The sequence below is a fragment of the Mobula birostris genome, chromosome 4 (genome assembly GCF_030028105.1).
Source record: "Mobula birostris isolate sMobBir1 chromosome 4, sMobBir1.hap1, whole genome shotgun sequence".
Taxonomy (NCBI): Eukaryota; Metazoa; Chordata; class Chondrichthyes; order Myliobatiformes; family Myliobatidae; genus Mobula; species Mobula birostris.
The window spans coordinates 133,592,812-133,611,267 of record NC_092373.1 but is presented as its reverse complement, the minus strand read 5'-3'; the positions used below and the strand labels follow the sequence as shown (position 1 = coordinate 133,611,267).

General features: G+C 41.3%; 1 protein-coding gene across 3 annotated transcripts in view; it reads left to right on the top strand.

Annotated features, from left to right (window-relative positions):
• The window catches only part of sh3d19 (SH3 domain containing 19), a 136,115-nt gene that overhangs the window by 79,676 nt on the left and 37,983 nt on the right, over positions 1-18,456 (top strand). For all 3 annotated transcript variants that reach the window (XM_072256053.1, XM_072256054.1, XM_072256055.1), the window contains exons 5-10: positions 1,541-1,586; positions 2,987-3,134; positions 3,225-3,411; positions 3,857-4,882; positions 6,350-6,463; positions 8,519-8,610. In XM_072256053.1, the coding sequence (XP_072112154.1) occupies positions 1,541-1,586; positions 2,987-3,134; positions 3,225-3,411; positions 3,857-4,882; positions 6,350-6,463; positions 8,519-8,610 (1,613 nt within the window). The remainder of the gene's footprint in view (positions 1-1,540; positions 1,587-2,986; positions 3,135-3,224; positions 3,412-3,856; positions 4,883-6,349; positions 6,464-8,518; positions 8,611-18,456) is intronic.

The window sequence follows — 18,456 nt, the reverse complement described above, 5'->3', positions numbered from 1 at the left end:
ATAAGTCCTGATGTAACAAAGGAGAAAGTCTGCATTTCATCTTGTAGATTTGGAGGGCAAAGTTTAAGGTATTGATATGGAGAGAAGCCCCTTTGCAGATGTTCCATATAGTCATGAAAACTTAGTCAGAATGGTGATGTCAAATATGGAAATTCTCATGTGACTTTCTGCTGTTTTGCAATCATTAGGAAACCTTTTGCCTTCTAACCTTTTGAACACTTACCACTCTTAAAAACATGCTTGCTTTATACAGTGTGCCTTTATGAGGGTGAATATTACCACCATTTTTACTCACTTAGTACTTACTCAGCTGTGTTTAAGGTCACTGGACTAGCTTCGATATCCCCAGCCATTCACCCCCCATTCTGTGAAGTGATTATTTTTGATCAGTGTTCATTATTATTGCTCTCCACCTAAGTGAGTAGTTACATGTTGAAATAATTGATACACACCTGGGCCTTGAAAGCTGCAGTTACATCAATCTTATTTTTCACTTGTGTTTACGTGGATATTGCAGAGGTTTTAAGATGAAAAATACTATTCTTGAGGGTCCACTCTAGTAACATGTGACACCCATATTCTCCTTGCAGAAGTATGCTCCTTTGCATTTACCTTTTGTTGAACTTAAAAACATTGATTTATTTGTGCATTCTGCAAGTTTATTGCCATCCCTTTTCTTAGGTTTAGCTACTGACACCAACTCAAATCTATCCCTCCCAAAGATACCATTCCAAACTTAGAAATTGTGTTTTTTAATACCGGAGTCTGTGATCCTAACCTTATTGCTTGTGAAACACCTTCCACTGCCAGTCATTATCGTTTACTCTCACTCTCTGTTTTATGCCTGAAGCTACCCATCTCTCCTTCCTCGGAAATATACTTTCCCCTCTTTAAACATTAGTGTTACATTAGCTATCCACACCCTTTTCTAACAAGCCATAAAAATTTGTGGGAACACCTCTGCTATCACATCTTGAGATTCTTTCAAAATGGCTGGATGCAATGCATCAAGACCAGGAGTTTTATCTTTCTGTTTTGTTTGATTAGCTTATTGAACGTGCCCTCTTCTATTCAATTTTACATGTACATCTCCTTACTCAACATCCATTGCCATGTTCATCTGTTCTACCTCCCCAGTAAATACCAAAGCCAAGAAAAAAAGATTTAACATTTCTGTTATTTCCCTAACTGCTGCTTGTGGTATTGTGCTTCCTCTCCCTTAATGGCCCTATTGCCATCCCAGCCATTTATAAGGATGTGCCTATACAATATTTTAATACTTTAATGTTTCTTGGTAATTTAATGTTACTTTCTTTCTGTCAATTTCTTCTAAATGCATTCATATTCACTTTTGTAATGCATCTCTCTGCTCTACTTAATAAATGCCTCTTTCTTTCCTACTTATTAATGGAACCTTGTGTTTTAATTGCAGCTACTGCTGATTGCATGAATTTTCCCATTAACAAATCCCTGCTATAGTGACAAAGTAATATTTGTGTCAAACTACTCACACACTTTGTTCTCTCCTTTTCCTATGTAGCGTCAAGTCGTGCATCATCACAGAGTGAACTGCGGAGAGAAAGGAGGTAAGACTGTTCTGGAAGACGTGGTTCACCGTTTGCATGTTTACGGCCACATTACTCTGATCCTGCATGGCAGATAAGAGCTCTTGATAGGGTTCCTTACTACTTCCCAGTTCCTGAGCTGGAGCCAATGTTTAATGACAGTTCTGTAGCTATTAATATGTGTTCAGTGGGATTATATCAGCTTTCCTCAACTTTGCCTGACTGACCTCATTCTTACATTGAACAACTTTTCCTTTAACTCCACTCGCTTTCTCCAAGTAACATGTTTAGCAACAGAAACAGGCATGAATCAAGCTGTGTCTGTGTCTTTGTGGGAAACCTGGAAGTACCCTTGTATCAGTCCTTCCTCGATCCTTGCCGCACCTCTGTTTCTGATGCAGTGATGAATACCATGATGCTGCTTCCTGCTGTCGTACAGGACTCAGTTTTCTCACCTTTGTTGCCTCTTCTCACTTTCTATGGTCCATATCTGACTTGCCTTTCTCAATTTCTGTCATAACCTCAGGATAAGTTACTGGGTAATATCAATTACAAGCATAAAGTCTAACTTGCTGAGTATTTCCAGCACTTTATATTTTCATGTGTGGGCAGGTGGCCAAGTGGTTAAGGCATTCGACTAGCAATCTGAAGGTCGTGAGTTCGAGCCCCAGCCGAGGCAATGAGTTGTGTCCTTGAGCAAGGAACTTAACCACACAGTGCTCTGCAACGACACCGGTGCCAAGCTGTATGGGTCCTAATGCCCTTCCCTTGGACAACATTGGTGTCGTGGAGAGGGGAGACTTGTAGCATGGGCAATTGCCGGTCTTCCATATAACCTTGCCCAGGCCTGCGCCCTGGAGAGGGAAGACTTTCCAGGCACAGATCCATGGTCTCGCAAGACTAACGGATGCCTTTATTTATTATTATATTTTCATTATTAGTTTCCAGCATCAGAAATTGCTGCTATTTATTCTTTATATGTTTTGTAAAAGTTTTGTCTATCCAATTACGGCAAATGTTAAATTTTACCTCGTTTATGTAGAAGGCAGGATTTTTTTTATATCTGAGTGGAGAGATAGCCCAAGCAGCAGTGGCAGCAGTTAAGTTGGTGGTGCCCTTTGCTTGTCGGCTGAACATTGTCTGACAACAATCACTGAATCTGGATAAAAATGGAGACCTCTGCTGATATAAGACACTGATGCCAGGTATTGTGCATTGAAGCCTTCCTCAGTGGAATGGGTTAGTTGAGCACGTATCAAATTGTGAATTTTAGAGTTTACTATGAATTTTTGTTTTGGTTAACTTATTCCATTTTTGTAACCAAGAGTATTTTAATATTGTTGGTGGGTAATTTCTCTTTTACCTTAACAAAGAATGCTGCTTCCCTTGGTCAATGAAAGAATGCTTCCCTTTTTCCTCAGGCGCCCAGCCATTACAGTATTATCTGCAGAGCCCATTGGCCCAAGCTCCTGGTATCCTGGTGTCCCAGGGAACTGTGCAGCTCCTGTAAGAGTGGGAGCACCATACCCTCGGACTCTGTGGAGTATTGATGAGCCTACTGCAGCAGAGGTAAGAAACTAGTTTTGGTATAAAAATGGATAAACTTGTCTGAGGAATTAATTTTACAAGGATTGTATTGACCGGCTATTCATTTTACAGCCTCCGCCATCTTATGAGCAGGTGATTCGAGAAATCAGCCAGCAGCCTACGCCCACACCACCTGCCGTCAGGCATTCAACCGCTACCATATCAACACAGACTGAATTTGACCAGGATACTGAAGATCTAGAGACCAGGAGTGCTGATGCTGATTTTGCATGTTTAAGAGAGACTCTTCCTGTGACAGGTGAGCAATTAGCATGTGTATGTGTGTGTGTGTGTGTGTGTGTGTGTGTGTGTGTATATATACACACGCACACATATATACATATACATATATATGTATTTGTGTGTGTATGTATATATAATATACACACACACACATATTTTATATATATATAATTCTCCACAATTGAAAAAAATAATAGTTGTCCTTTCTCCTCAAACTTTTCCCTTTGACCATTTCCTGTTATTTCTTCACCAGTATTTTCTTTCAATAGCATGCTCCTGGCCAGTTAGTTTAAACCAACACAAAGTAAAAATGACTAATCCCAATCAAATTCTGACTCAACATGAGCAGACATGTAGCTACAGCAATGAAGTTTGTAGCTATCAGGAATGATACCCTAAATGTATATGTGTTTGTTCTTTTCAAGCATTGTTTTCAACTTGCCTTGTCTTTTTTGTTATAGTTCCCGTAAAACCTTCCAGATCTGCTGTATGCCTCATTCCCATTAGGCCTAACGAGAATGAAGCACCTTTGATTTCACTAGAAGGTGATACAAGCAGGGAACAAAGTGTCCAAACAAACACGAATGTTGTGGAGCGCCCCATACCAAGGCCGAGGTCCTTAGGTAACTTCAGGGTACTTCTTCAAGAATTGCAGCTTGGACCTTCAGAGGAAGAAGGCAAAGAAAGTTCCTCCAAAGTCAGTGTTGTGGAAAGCCACCAAATTCCAATTGCCAAAGATAATTTTTCCAGTCAAGACATAATGGGAGACAGTAATGGACAGAGCGTCCTTTGCAAGATAAAGGCATTCGAAACACAAACAGATCCTGAAAACTTTGCCAGTAATGCACAGCCATCAAAGAGGCCTGAGGTTGCTCCACGGACTTTGTTGCCAAAGTCTGCAGCGGTCCAGGGGAGACCAGCTGTAGCTCCGAAACCATCTATGATTAACAAGATTTCAGGAGAATCCAATGATGGAGTTGAAGCCAAACCTATAGCAGCTGAGAGACAGGGGCCTATCCTGCTTCCAAAGCCACAAGTGGGGAGCACAGCTACTGGATCCAAGCCAGAACCACCCAAGAAACCAAAGTCTAGTATCTCTACAGAATCAAAGCCGAATGATCAAACTTGCAGCACTTTAGATCTTCAGGAGCAGGAGCTTCCAAATCCTGTGATGACACAAAGAGAAAGACCTGCAGTTTGGAGGAATCAAACACCTATACCAGCACCAAGGCCAACAGTGGCAAAAAGGACCAACCCTATTGAAAATCGTATTACGCCTCCTACAGCACCTAAACCTCCTACAACTAGACCTTCTTTGTTACCTATAGCAAAGACCCCAGTGGTGGAAGCCGAAGGATCTTCAATCAATAAACATTCACCACCTTTACAGATACACTCAAAAAGTACACAAGATCTGATAAGTTTTGAAGATGATGTGATACCTGCTCTTCCAACAGGAGATAATGTGACCTCTTTAGTGACAGTAGGTAATGTAATATAAGCTTTGCTAGTATTCTCAAGATAACCTTACATGTAACCGTGGATGATAAAATAAGAAAGAATATAATTTTAAACTTGAGTTATTTTCTTTCATTTTTGCCCTGCTTTCCTTTTTGAAAGTTGTTGATTTTGATTCAGTGGTTCCAGCAGCTCCAGCACCTGCTGAAAATCATAATCAACAAATACCACCAAGTGAGAAAATTAGGGCAGAAAAAGTACCCATGCCCAATACTTCAATTAATTCAAAAGCAAACTAATCATTGGTTTTGTAACTAGAATGCTGATTTAACCCTATGCATGAATGATAATTTTCAAAATTAGTTCTGTTAAGTGAATGGCTTTTTTAAAAAGATTTCTACAAAGTATTATCCCCTTAGTGGGGAAGGTAATGTATTTGTTCCCAAGTTTATGACCCACTGCTTTAAGGTGTATGATAAGCTTCCTGGATAATTGCTTGTCCTAAATCATCATGAGGAATTTCAGCCACAATGCCCAGTATCATGGACAGTTATATACTGAACTTTATAAATGTTCTGAAATAACAAATTCCATTATCTTTAAACATATGCTACAACATGCCTTAGAGATAGTTTTTCTTGACTGAATTTCCTGCTCAGCAATCCTCCTGAACTTTCCCATCTATTTCCTCTCACAAAAGCTGCCTTAACTGTCCTTGCCCCCAAACGACACTGTCCTCTTCAGCTGCTGTTGGCATTCAAATGGCGAGATCTTCTGTTCTGTTTCAGCAACCTCCATTGTGCACCAAAACACACAAGCTCAGGTAGTGAGGTTTCTGTAGTACAAACAATGATCAAAGTCTTTGGGAACTTAATTATTAAATAAAAATTGCATTTTTGTTTGATGAAGTGTGAGTCCTAATGCCACTTGTACTTTGAGGAGCTGAGAAGTATTGTGTGAGGCACTCTCTCTCGGTAAATCTTTAAATTGTAGCATCAGTTTATTCAGGGAATGCACTTACTCTCATATTGTTTTTCAAAGATGAGCACTATGGATGTCCTGGCAAGCATTTATTCTGCATTCAATACCTGTACCACTAAAACAAAATATCAGTTTGTGAATTAACCTTGCTGTTTTCAAACTGATTACTGAATTGCATACATTACAGCAATAAAGAAATTTCAGGTGTTACAGAGATTTAAAAATAATATGTTTTGTCTTGGGCCTTTTCTCTTTTATTATTTCATCATTTGTGTTTTCATGCCTTTCTCTCTTATTTATTTTTATTCACTTTTTCTTCTGTTTTGCTCTTCCTTCCTTTCATTCTTTCTGTTATCATTAGATAGAACAAGAAACCTGTTGCACATATCCTAAAATTAATCCAGAATATTTCCAGTTCATGAAAGTTTCACACCTGGTTGTCTGTGTGTGATTAGTAATGGTGTAATGGATATATCTGTATTATTGCAATCCCATTTTGTTCTCTGTCCTGACAGATCCTTTTCAGACTTTGCCTAGAGGCCAGGCACCCCCCACGGACATTATACCTAGTCGGCCACCGTTATCACGTAAACCAACTGTAATCCGTATACCTAACAAACCAAGTAAAAGTAAGTGTTATTTGTTCAGTTTGTTTGCATGTTGAAATATTTCTTTCCTCTTCCTCTCCAATACCTTCTGAGTGAAAAGTTTAGGAAGTGCCTCCTCCTTCCAAATATAAGGACAGTTGGAGGCAGGGAAAATGCTGGCACCATAGCTCCAGTTTGTTTTCATATTTACCCTTGTTGCTTCCTTTCTGTTGGAGGTGCATCATGTAGAAAGAGTAACGGCCATTGAAAAATATAAAGTGGGATGATACTGTGACCCCAGCTTAGCCAGTGATTCACTCCATGTGCTGTCAACAGCCGAGAGCATTGGATACAGTAAAGGCTCCAGAACTGACTGACTTTCCAGTCAAGCTATCCAAATGCATTAACAACACTGACATCTGCTGAACAATATTAAAGACTGTCCCATGTGTCCCATTCACAAAAAAGCAAGACAAATGCAGTTTGACCTTTCTGGCCAGCCACCAACTCTTAATCTTCAATGAAACAACAAGATGTCGTCAAAGGTGCTACAGATGCTCAGTCTGCAATTTGTCAGAGTAACCTCACTCCAGATCTCATCACAACCTTACTCCAACCATGCACTGAAGAAATGAATTGCAGAGTAAATTAAAAAATTACTGTCCTTGCTGCCAGTGCAACATTTAACTGAATGTGGCATAAAGGCACAGTGGTAAAACTGTAGTCAGTGGTCATCAAAAGGTCAGATTCAATTTTCACACAATGGAAGATGGTTGCATTTGTCTTTCATCCCAACCCCAGGATATCTCTGCAGGAGTTTCTTGTGGTCATGCTCTGGCCTCAACCATCTTCAGCTGTTCCACTTTGTTTCAGTCATAAGGTTTGGTGTTTGCTGATAATGGCGATGTTTGCTATTGATTACACAATATTCAGTTTATGTAGGTATAAAGGAACCTATACCTACATAACATGGCAAGTAATATTTGCAGCACAAAATGGCAACAGTGAGCATCTTCAGCATGAGAAGGTCTGAACACCTAGTCTTGACATTCAGTGGTGATACCCTAGTCACTGAGTTCCCCACCATCAGCATCCTGCAGATCACCATTGATCAGAAACTCAAATGGATCTGTTACATGAATACCACAGGTTCAAAATGCTACACCTGCCCATTTACCTCCTCCCTTACCTCCATTCAAAGACCCAAACAGTCTTTCCCGGTGAGGCAACATTTCACCTGCAAATCTGTTGGTGCCGTCTATCGTATCTGGTGCTCCTGATGTGCCCTCCTCCACAATGCTGAAAGCCGGCGTAAATTGAGGGACCATTTTTGTCGAGCACCCCTGCTCCATCTGCCAAGAGCGGAATTTCCTAGTGGCCGTGTTCATTCCTATTCCCATTCCCATTCCAACATGTTGGTCCATGGCCTCCTCTTTTGCCATGATGAGGCTCTCTGAGGACGGAGGAGTAACAGGTCATATTCTGTCTGGATAATATCCAACCTGATGCCATGGACGTCAATTTCCAGTAAAAAATTCCCTTGCTCTTCCCTCTTCTTCTTTTCCCCACTCTTGCCTCTTATCTCTTCTCCTCACCAGCCTGTCACTTCCCCCTGGTACCCCTCCTTCCCTATCTCCCATGTTCACACTCTTCTCTCCTATCAGATTTACTACTCCAGCCCTTTACCTTTTGCACCCACTTGGCTTCACCTTCTAGCTAGTCCTCCTCCTCCTCCCCCTACCAACACCTTTTTATTTTGGCGTCTTCCCCCTTCCTTTCTGGTCCCAAGGAAGTCTCAGCCCGAAATGCCGACTGTTCATTCATTTTTGTGACTGTATCTGACCTGCTGGATTCCTCCAGCATTTTGTGTGTGTTTTCTGGATTTCCAGCACATGCAGAATCTCCTGTGCTTTTAGTATATAAATGCTTTTATCCCCCATTAACACTCTGAATGAATAAATAAATAAATTCATTGTGAAAATGGAACTTTACTGTTAATTTGGATGAAATGAAATTTGTCAGGATTCTTGAATTTCAATTTTAACTCAGAACCCAGCTTTCTCAGTGAATGTTGATAGTACTTGTTCTTTTCACCAGCTTCTTCAGAAGACATTGCAAGTCCTCCCCCACTTCCTGCTGTGACTCCTGTAGGTAACTTCATTGCAGAAAGACCTAAGACAGTATCTACGGTAAGATATGAATTGCCTGCACACTTAATGACCTTTGAAAGACCACGGATTCCATGGTCCCTCAATTTATAAGTGGATAGATTTTATACAAGTAGTAGAAAGCTAAGAGATATAGCTTACTAAGTTTCAGTTAACCTAATAATATGGAGCTGATTATTGTCACAAAGAGGGGAAATATGTATGTCAATGACTCCCATGTGTGCAGAGAACCTCCCAAACAACCCAGCTCCCTGCTCTGTCAAACACCTCTGCTCAGCTGTGGCACTGTGCAGATTATGCATAGGTCTTGTTGGCCACCTCCGAACCCACAGAAACAGAGTGAAAGCAGTCTTCATCCCTGATGGACTGTGTAGAAAGTAGGTTTGATTTTCTACATGCTAGAAATGGAATAGGCTAATGAAAGTTATAGACAGTCATTTTAAATGTCACATCAATTAATGAACAGTCTTCAGTCTGCTTGATTCACTCCACAAGCTGATTCAGAATGGCTGACGGAATTGCTACACCAAAGGACAAGGACACAGCGATTGTTCTGGGTGTAGAGCTCATAGACGTGCTGTAGCCACCTTTTATGTTTCAGGATGGCAATAATGTTGGCAGCCAGCTGCCAGAGTGGAAAATTCTCCATGTCTGTCCTGTCACAGAAAGCTGATAAAATCTAATCTTGCTAATGACTGTTTTAACAATTTACTCTTAACCATCAGCAAGGTGATAGAGGGTGTCATCAAAAATTCAAGCAACAGACTTACCAATATTCTCGGCTTCAGACTCATACTGCCTTGATTAAAAACATGGACAAAAGAGCTAGATTGCAGAAGTGAGGGCAAAGTGGCCATTCTTGACATTCGAAACATATTCGGCCCACAATGTTGTACCGACCATGTAACCTATTCTAGAAGCTGCCTAGAGTTTCCCAAGGACATAGCCCTCTATTTTCCTAAGCTCCATGTACCTGTCTAAGAGTCTCTTAAAAGACCTTATTGTATCCAACTCTACCACCTATGCTGGTAGTGCATTCCACGCACCCACCACTCTCTGTGTGAAAAACTTACCTCTGACATCCCCCTTGTACCTACTTCCAAGCACCTTAAAACTATGCCCCCTCGTGTTAGCTATTTCATCCCTGGGAAAAAGCCTCTGGCTACCCACACGATCAATGCCTCTCATCAATTGAGGCAGCATTTCATTCAATCCTGCTAAAATTGAAGTGATTGAGAATTAGAGAGAAAACCTGTAGCACAAAGAAAGAAGTCTGTGATCCTCAATCCACTTTTTATAAAGCTGCTTTATCAATTAATTTGCCCCAAGTGTAGTGCTAGTACTGGGACGATCAGTGATGTCTAGAGTGTTCAGATCCAATCACACATCCTCAGCTAATGAAGCAGAACGTGTGCCACAGAATCAGGACAATCTTCAAGCCTCGGGAAAGTAGCAACAAATGTTTACACCACACAGGTGCTGGGCAATGGCCATCTTCAACAGAAGAGGCTCTGTCTGTCCTTAACTTACAAAGTTATTACTTGTGCCAGACAACATCCCTATTCTCCAGCACCAGCAGCAACCAGAGATGCACCACTGACTGCGGACAAACTACGTAGAAACATTTCGTACAAGAGCAGACTTGAGTCAAGTGAGTGACGCATTTGGCTGCACAAAAAAGCTTTCAGTATCTTCGAATCACGATTCAGGAGTGTTTTGAAATATTCTGTACTTATCTGGATTAGTACAGCTCCAACAAATGTCCAGTACAAAGTAACCTACTTCGTTATTAGCTGCCATCCTATCCATTCACTTTCTTGCTATTCGTGGGCAGTGACTCCTGTACATTGTGCTGGATGTGCTCCAGGAGCCCAGTAAGTACAGTACCTTCCAAACTCTCAACCTCCACCTGAAAGGATAATAGTATCCGGCTTATGGGAACGCCGCTGCCTGCAAGTTTCATTCTATCCTGACTCGGGAAGACACTGATGTTTCTTCAGTGTCAACAGTGTAATATCCTCAAACATCCGCCCAGCTGCGCTTTGGGATTTAGAGACTGGCCATCCATGTTAGCCTGAAACTACCAGATTGTTTATCAAGTTTGATATGAAATGTCACAGGTTTTGGATTGGCCACAGTCATTCATCTTGAGTTTTAATTTTATAACTAAGCACCTCCAGTGGAAATGTCTTCTCCTAATTGAGAGTAGCAGGTTGAAAATGTACCACAATGTGAAGGCAAATCAGAAAGTAAAGTAAATGCTGACCCAGTCAATTGCCACTGAGTCCCACAAATATTTTTTAAAAAAGAAACCCTCCAAAAAAATATCAAATATCCTGTCACCACCTTTACTTAAGGAATTACTGCTCAGACATAATCTTGCCATGGGTTTCCCGCAGCAATAAAATGGTTATTTACTCTTAGCAACTGGGAGTCTAGTGATTAGAAACAATGGAGAAAAGTTATTTAGTCTGCTTTTTATTGTACATTTACTCCTAACTTCTAATATTTTGGCACAGTCTCATACAGTGGTGATAAGAGTGCCAAAGTCACTATCTTCCTGCTCCCTCTCCCAAGCACAAAACCTTACTGTTAGTAAACTGAAGACTAGAGGTCTGGTATGAACAGAATTATGTTGAAACTATGCAAAGACAGGATATTCTGGAGGAAGGATCTCTCTTGATGATCTTGGTATTCCACAGCCTCTTCTCATTCACGACAATTTCTCTTCCTTCGTTGTCAGAGGTATCCCTACCTCCACAAATCATTCTCTCTCCCACACATGCAACTCACTATCATATAAAAGGGGTGGTGATGTTAGCTACGGGTTAACTGAAGTTGGGTGCCTTTTTTGGAAGGCTAGAAGTGATTTAATAGAAAACTGAAAATTGTAAGGACTTTTGCTGCTTTCTCAGCTAATCTGAAATGAATATCCATGCTACTGTTACCTGTAAAATTGAGTGTCTCAAAGCAGTCTTGGTTTTCCTCCTCCGCACTAACCTGCATAAACCTGAGGCTGTCAAAATCTTTGCTGCCAGTTCCTACTCTCATCAGCTTGAATTCACCTGAACCTCCTCTGCTTGTTGCCTGCAGGTTAAGCCCATCCACATTACCACTGGTGTCTTCCAAAGAGTTATCTCGAATTCGTCCAAATCCTTTGCTCTACCTCTGTCATCTCTTCCCATCAGGGACATGACTGGGGGCAGGTGGCTTCTCAATAAAAATGTAAAAATACAAATAACATGAAGATTTGAAAGTGCACACACTTGCTCCGTTAAACCACAGAATTGACGGTTAACCTCTACTCTTTAACTTCTCACTCTCTTCACAGTGAATCTTTTTAAGTTTTTCTTTGTAGTGGCATTTTTACAAGCCTTTGTTGATGGGAGTAATTTCGAAGGCACATGCCCTGTGTTAAATTTAGCTCATATATCCAGATTTCAGGTACATGTCAGTACGCACACAGCTCTGTTCACATGCACCAGTGTTGGATGCCTTGTGGGGTTGTGGTTTCCCCATTCTCTTGGGGTTTAGTAATAGTGGGCTGAAATATCTACATCACTTTGTTCATTGTAAGCTAACCTTAGCCTCCTGTCGTCCATAGTGCCTGCAAGTTTTGTGGGTTTGCATTTTGACTGTTTTAGAGTTATTGTCTATAACTCATGTCAGATAATTGGTATTTTTAAATAATTACCTCAAATTGGCTTTGGAGCCAGAAGAAATTGCTGTTGCTCTCAACATTTGGATATTTAAAGAGAAACAAAATATTTCCTTTGTTGTTTTCAACAGAGTCATTAAATCTTTATTACATAATTTCAGAGTGAATCGTAAGAAGTAGAGCAAGCTGCAGAGAGGGATGGTTGTAGAAAGGGTATTTCAGATCATGGTACTGAGGTGCAGTATGGTTATAAATGAAGAAAATATGGAAGGAACGCACAAGGTGGCAGGGGTGGTGCAATTCATCATCTATCCCTGTTAATATTTCTTTCTCCTCTAACCCTACCATGAACTGGTGCAAGGGACAGGGCTTTGGATTTCTGAATCATTGAGATCTCTTCTGGGGAAAGTATGGCCTGTAAAAAAAAAGGGACGGGTTACACCTGAACCCGAGGGGGACCAATATCTTTGTGGGCAGGTTTGCTTGAGCTTTTGGGGAGGGTTTAAAATAATGTGTCGGGGGTTGGGAACCAGAGTGATAGGGCTGAGGATAGGCCAGTTGCTATGCACAATGTGCAGTGAGATGTCAGCAAGGACAGGCAGATAGTAGTGCAAAGCTGCAGTCAGTGGGATGAGTTGCAGTGCAACATGGGGATAAAATCGATAAAGGTGACAAATACAGGAATGGAGGTGCTTGAATGCACGCAGTATATGGAATAAGGTAGATTATCTTGTGCATTTAGAGATTGGTAGGTATGATGTTGTGTGCATCTCTAAGTCATGGCTGGAAGAAGATCGTAGAAGGGAGCTTAACATCCAAGGATATAACTTGTCAAAAAGACAGGCAGGTAGTCAGAGGGGTTAGGGTGGTTCTGTTGGTAAAAAATGAATTCAAATCTTTAGAAAGAGGTGACATAGGATCAGAAGGCGTAGAATGCTTTTGTGCAGAGTTAAAAAAAATGCAATGGTTTAAAAAAAAATGAGTGTTAGATACAGTCCTCCAAACAGTAGCCAGGATATGGGGTACAAATTACAAAGCGAGGTAGAAAAGGCATTAAAAAGGACAATATTACAAGTCGTAAGGGATTACAATATGCAGGCAAATTGGGAAAATCAGGCTGGTGCTGAATCCCAAGTCTGAACTTGTGGAATGCCTACGAAATGACTTTCTAGAGTAGCTGGTTGGCCCACTACAGGAAAGACTACTCTGGATCAGGAGTTGTGTAGTGAACCGGATTTGATTAGGGGAGCCCTGAGGAGGCAGTGATGATAGTATGATAGAATTCACCCTGCAGTTTGAGAGCGAGAAGACTAAGTCACGTATCAGTAGCACAGTGGAGAAATGGGAGTTATAGAGGCATCGGAGAGGAGCTGGCCAAAGTTGATGGGAAGGGGACACGTACAGGGATGACAGCAGAACAGCAATGGCTGGAGTTTCTTGGAGCAATTCAGAAGGCACAGGATAGATAGACCCCAAAGTACAAGTATTCTAAAGGCAAGATGATGCAACTGTGGTTGACAAGTGAAATCAAAGCCAACATAAAAGCAAAAGAGATGGCAAAAAATTGAGCAAAACTTAGTGAGAAGTCAGAGGATTGGGAAGCTTTTAAAGAAAAATCAATTAAAAAGCCATAAGGAGGGAAAAGATGAAATGTGAAGGTACGCTGGTCAATAATTTCAAAGAGGATACCATAAGCTTTTTCAGACATATAAGGAGTAAAAGAGAGGTGCAATAGATAGTGGGCCGCTGGAAAATAACACTCAGAGGCAGTAATGGGGGACAAGGAAATGGTGGATGAACAAAATAATACTTTGCTTCTTTCTTCACTGTGGAAAACACTTGCAGTATGTTGGAAGTTCGAGAAATTCAGGGGGCAGAAGTGAGTGCAGTTGCTATTACCAGGGAGAAGGTGCTTGAGATTCTGAAAGGTCTGAAGGTAAATAAGTTACCTGGACCATACGGACTACACCCCAGGGTTCTGAAAAAGATAGCTGAGGAGATAGTGGAGGCACTAGTAATGATCTTTCAAGATTCACAAGATTCTGGTATGGTTCCGGAGGACTGGAAAACTGCAAATGTCAATCCACACTTCAAGAAAGGAGGGAGGTAGAAGAAAGGAACTTACAGGCCAGTTAGTCTGACCTCAGTGGTCAGGAAGATGTTGGATTCGATTGTTAAGGATGAGGTCTCAGGGTACTTGGAAGCACATAATAAAGTAGGCCAAAGTCAGCATGTTTCCTTAAGGGGAAATATTGCCTGACAAATCTGTTGGAATTCTTTGAGGAAATAACAGGCAGGATAAGGGAGAATACATGAATGTTGTGTACTTGGACTTTCAGATGTTTGATAAGTGGCACAAATGAGGCTGCTGAACAGAATAGGAGATAATGGTATTACTGGAAAGATACAAGCATGGATAGAGGATTGGCTGATCGGCAGGAGGTAAAGCGTGGGAATAAAGGGAGCCTTTTGCAGATGATACAAAGGAAGGTGCAGGGGTAGGTAGTGTTGAGGTAGGTGCAGGGGTAGGTAGTGTTGAGGAAGCAGGGGGGCTGTAGAAGGACTGGACAGATTAGGAGAATGGGCAGAGAAGTGGCAAATGGAATAGTGTCGGGAAGTGTATAGTCATGCACTTTGGTGGAAGGGACAAAAGCATATACTATTTTCTAAGCGGGCAGGAGATTCAAAAATCAGAGGTGCAAAGGGATTTGGGAGTTTTCACGCCGGATTTCCTAAGGGTTAACCTGCAGACTGAGTCAGTGGTAAGGAAGGCAAATTTAATGTTAACATTCATTTGAGAGGAGTAGAATATAAAGCATGGATGTAATGCTGCAGATTTATAAGACACTGGTCAGCCTTGAGAGTACTGTAAGCAGTTTTGGGTCAGTTATCTATGAAAGGATGTGCTGATGTTAGAGAAGGATCAGAGGAGGTTCATTAGAATGATCTCAGGAATGATAGGGTTATTGTATGATGAGCGTTTGATAGCTCTGGGTCTATTCTAGCTGGAATTTAGAAGAATGAGGGGAGATCTAACTGAAACCTGTCGAATATCAAAAGGTATAAATAGAGTGGATTGGAGAGGTTGTTTCATAGTGGGGGAGCCAGGGACCAGAGGGCACAGCTTCAGAATAAAGGGACATCCATGATGGGGAATTTCTTTAGCCAGTGGGTGGTGAATCAGCGGAACTTGTTGCCACAGGTGGCTGTTTTGGCCAGGTCATTGGGTGTATTTAAGCGGAGGTTGATAGGTTCTTGATTGGTCAGGGTGTGAAAGGTTACAGGGAGAAAGCAGGAGAATGGGGTTGAGTGGGAAAATGGATCAGCCATGGTGAAATGGCAGAGTAGACTCGATGGGCTGAGTGGCCTAATTCTGCTCCTATCTCTTGTCTTATGAACAGTACAGAATAGGAAAAGACCGTTCAGATGACAATATCTGTACCACCCAAGATTTAAAATTAAACTGAACCTATCTGCCTACACATGATCCACGTTCTTCCATTCCCTGGATGTTCATGTTCATGTCTAAATGCCTCTTAAATGGCACTATCGTCTCAGCCCCCACCGGGCACCTATCATTCTCTGCGTAAAAAAAATTAACCCCTTACATCTTTAAATTTTCCTTAAAACTGTCCTCTAGCATTTGACACTTCTACCTAAGGTAAAAGATTCTGTCTGCCCTATTTCCATCTCCTGAGAGCTAATGCTCTCTAATCCAGACAGCCTCCCGATGGAAAAGTATCTCAGGGTTGAATGTGGGGACATGTATGTACCCTGATAATAAATTTTACTTAGAACTTTGAACCTTTTCTGCCCTCTCTCCAAATCCTCCACATCCATCCTGTAATGGTTGCAACCAGAATTGCATGCAATACTCCAGACATAGTCTAAGCAAAATATTACATAGGCACAGTGTGACTTTGTGACTCTTGTACTCACTGTCCTGATTGTTGAAAGCAACTTGTATTCTCACTTTCAGGGAACTTTAGACTTGGACTCCAAGGTTCCTTTGGAGATTACTGCTCCGAAGGGTCCTGCTATTTATTGGATTTAAGATTCCCGGAATTCACATGCACAGTAATTGAGAGAAAATAGCCCATTATTTTATCCTTTCTGCAGTTCCTTTACTTCTTGGATTGCTGCCAACTTTGCCTTCTGATCATTTAAGCTCTTTCAACGTCAGCTATCTCTGGAAGGGAAGCAGCTTAGGAATCTAAAGCTACATTGCAAGAAAGAATGAGCAATACTAATGAGAATAAAAGCTGTCCATTTTTGAGAGCAAGTAAAAGACTGAATAAACACTTCTGAGTGATCTCTTGGCTCTGAAAAAAAACATCCAGCCTATAAAAAACCTGTATGATCTGCTAAGTTAGCATTGATTTGCCTCAACGTTGATGCCTTAGCATTGATGCTGTAACTCAGTTACTCTTAACAGTTCGATGTTTCTTTTTGCCTGGGAGTGCAGTTTGCTTGTATCAGAGAATGAAAAACCCGATGTGTTTCAGTCCTTCCTGCTGAGTCAGTTATTCTAGATCGCATAACCATTGCCAAGAAACACAAACCACTCTGGAGCCAAAAAGAATTTAAAGACAAACGAATGAAATTACAAACTAACAAAATGAAAATAATGGCATTGAGGGCACCCTAATTTTCAAATCTCTGTTTCCTCTCAACTATGGCTTGAGGATACTGATGCCCAAGACTCCCTTAATTACCTGCAGTCTGGCAAAGCCTTTAGAGCGGCACTGGATTCTGCGATTGACTACCAATACATCTGCTACTTCACACCAATATTCCAGTGAGACATCAAATGCAAGGCATTGGAATCACTAAGATAGCAATTGCAGCAATAAGTGAGAGCACATATTTACTTGGTTGATAATGCTTCATTGAATTACCTTATTGGAGAAACCTATATAATTATCCTTGCACAGTTTAAAGACAACATCCCAAGCCAAAATATAGCAACTGGAAAGAAGATGGATGCAGTATGGATAACTGTAGCAGTGGTGTTCTTCTTGGACAATCCTTCCAGATTGAGGATAACTTGCTACCGCTCTGGTTTTGTGGTTTCTGAAGTGGCTACTGAGACCAATGTGGAAGCCAGAAATTATTCCAGAGACTGATAGTGTGTGAGTGGTCCCCTGTGATGGAGTTTGTGGTTCATGGAAGTTTTCAGTGTTGTCCCAAATGTTGCTTCTCCAACTTGGGGCAAAAGTTGGTGGAGACATTATATTTCTTCAAGGGGGCTTTGAATCTTTTCTTCTGTCCCCATGTAGTACAAGTTTCAGAAGTACATCGGAGGACAGAGAGATTACTGCTACCCAGTAAACCAGTTGTCTTGGTTCCTATTACCATGGAATCAAGATCTTCCTCTGTGAAGTTCATTTGGTATTTGGTGTATGTCCAGAAGCCTAAAGTAATCGTGCACAGCCACCCAAAGATGTGTGAGTTGGAATCTAGAATGTCAGGACCCTCATGGATAATCCCATGAACACCACTCTGATATCATAGCTGAGGAACTCGGATGTCTTGACATCATCATTGCCTGACAACACCTTTTCATAGCAAACCCGTTACATCAGAGAGACAAGCTCAGATGTCATGACAACAGCCCTGGTGCGAGCACTGGCACCCATGGGATGAAATCATTGTCTGAGCGAGGAACCATCTTTCCTGTGTCATGACAGTCATCGATGACTGCTGGACCTGCCACTGCCTAATTCACTCTGTGACTGTGACGGTAACACGGTGGAGCAAACCATCTGCTTTTTATGAAAACTGACTCTTCTCCACTGATTTTGGTGGAATGTGTTCCCTATTAGATCAGCAATTCCCTATTAGACCCCAGGTTAGTGAATTTGGCAGTGAATTTGAGAATGTCTGTCGATTTGGGGTTCCCACTGACGCCTTGTTTAATGATATTGGAAAAGGTTGGAAACCTCTGCTGTATGGCATTTGAGACTAAGCATGTTGCATCTGGTACTGTCAATCACCAGACAAAACCAGATGGCATGTAATGTGTTCTGATTTTGCAGTTAATCTAGATCTCTACAGTTGTACATTCCTCAAGTGCAGAGAATTCATTTTATCCCTTAAAAGGTGGATTTTTCAATGGTGGAACAGCTTATGGTTGTGAAACAAAAATTGGACTTGAATCCTCTGATTTCCACAGTACTTGCCAATCCCCATCAAAATAAATAACAGAA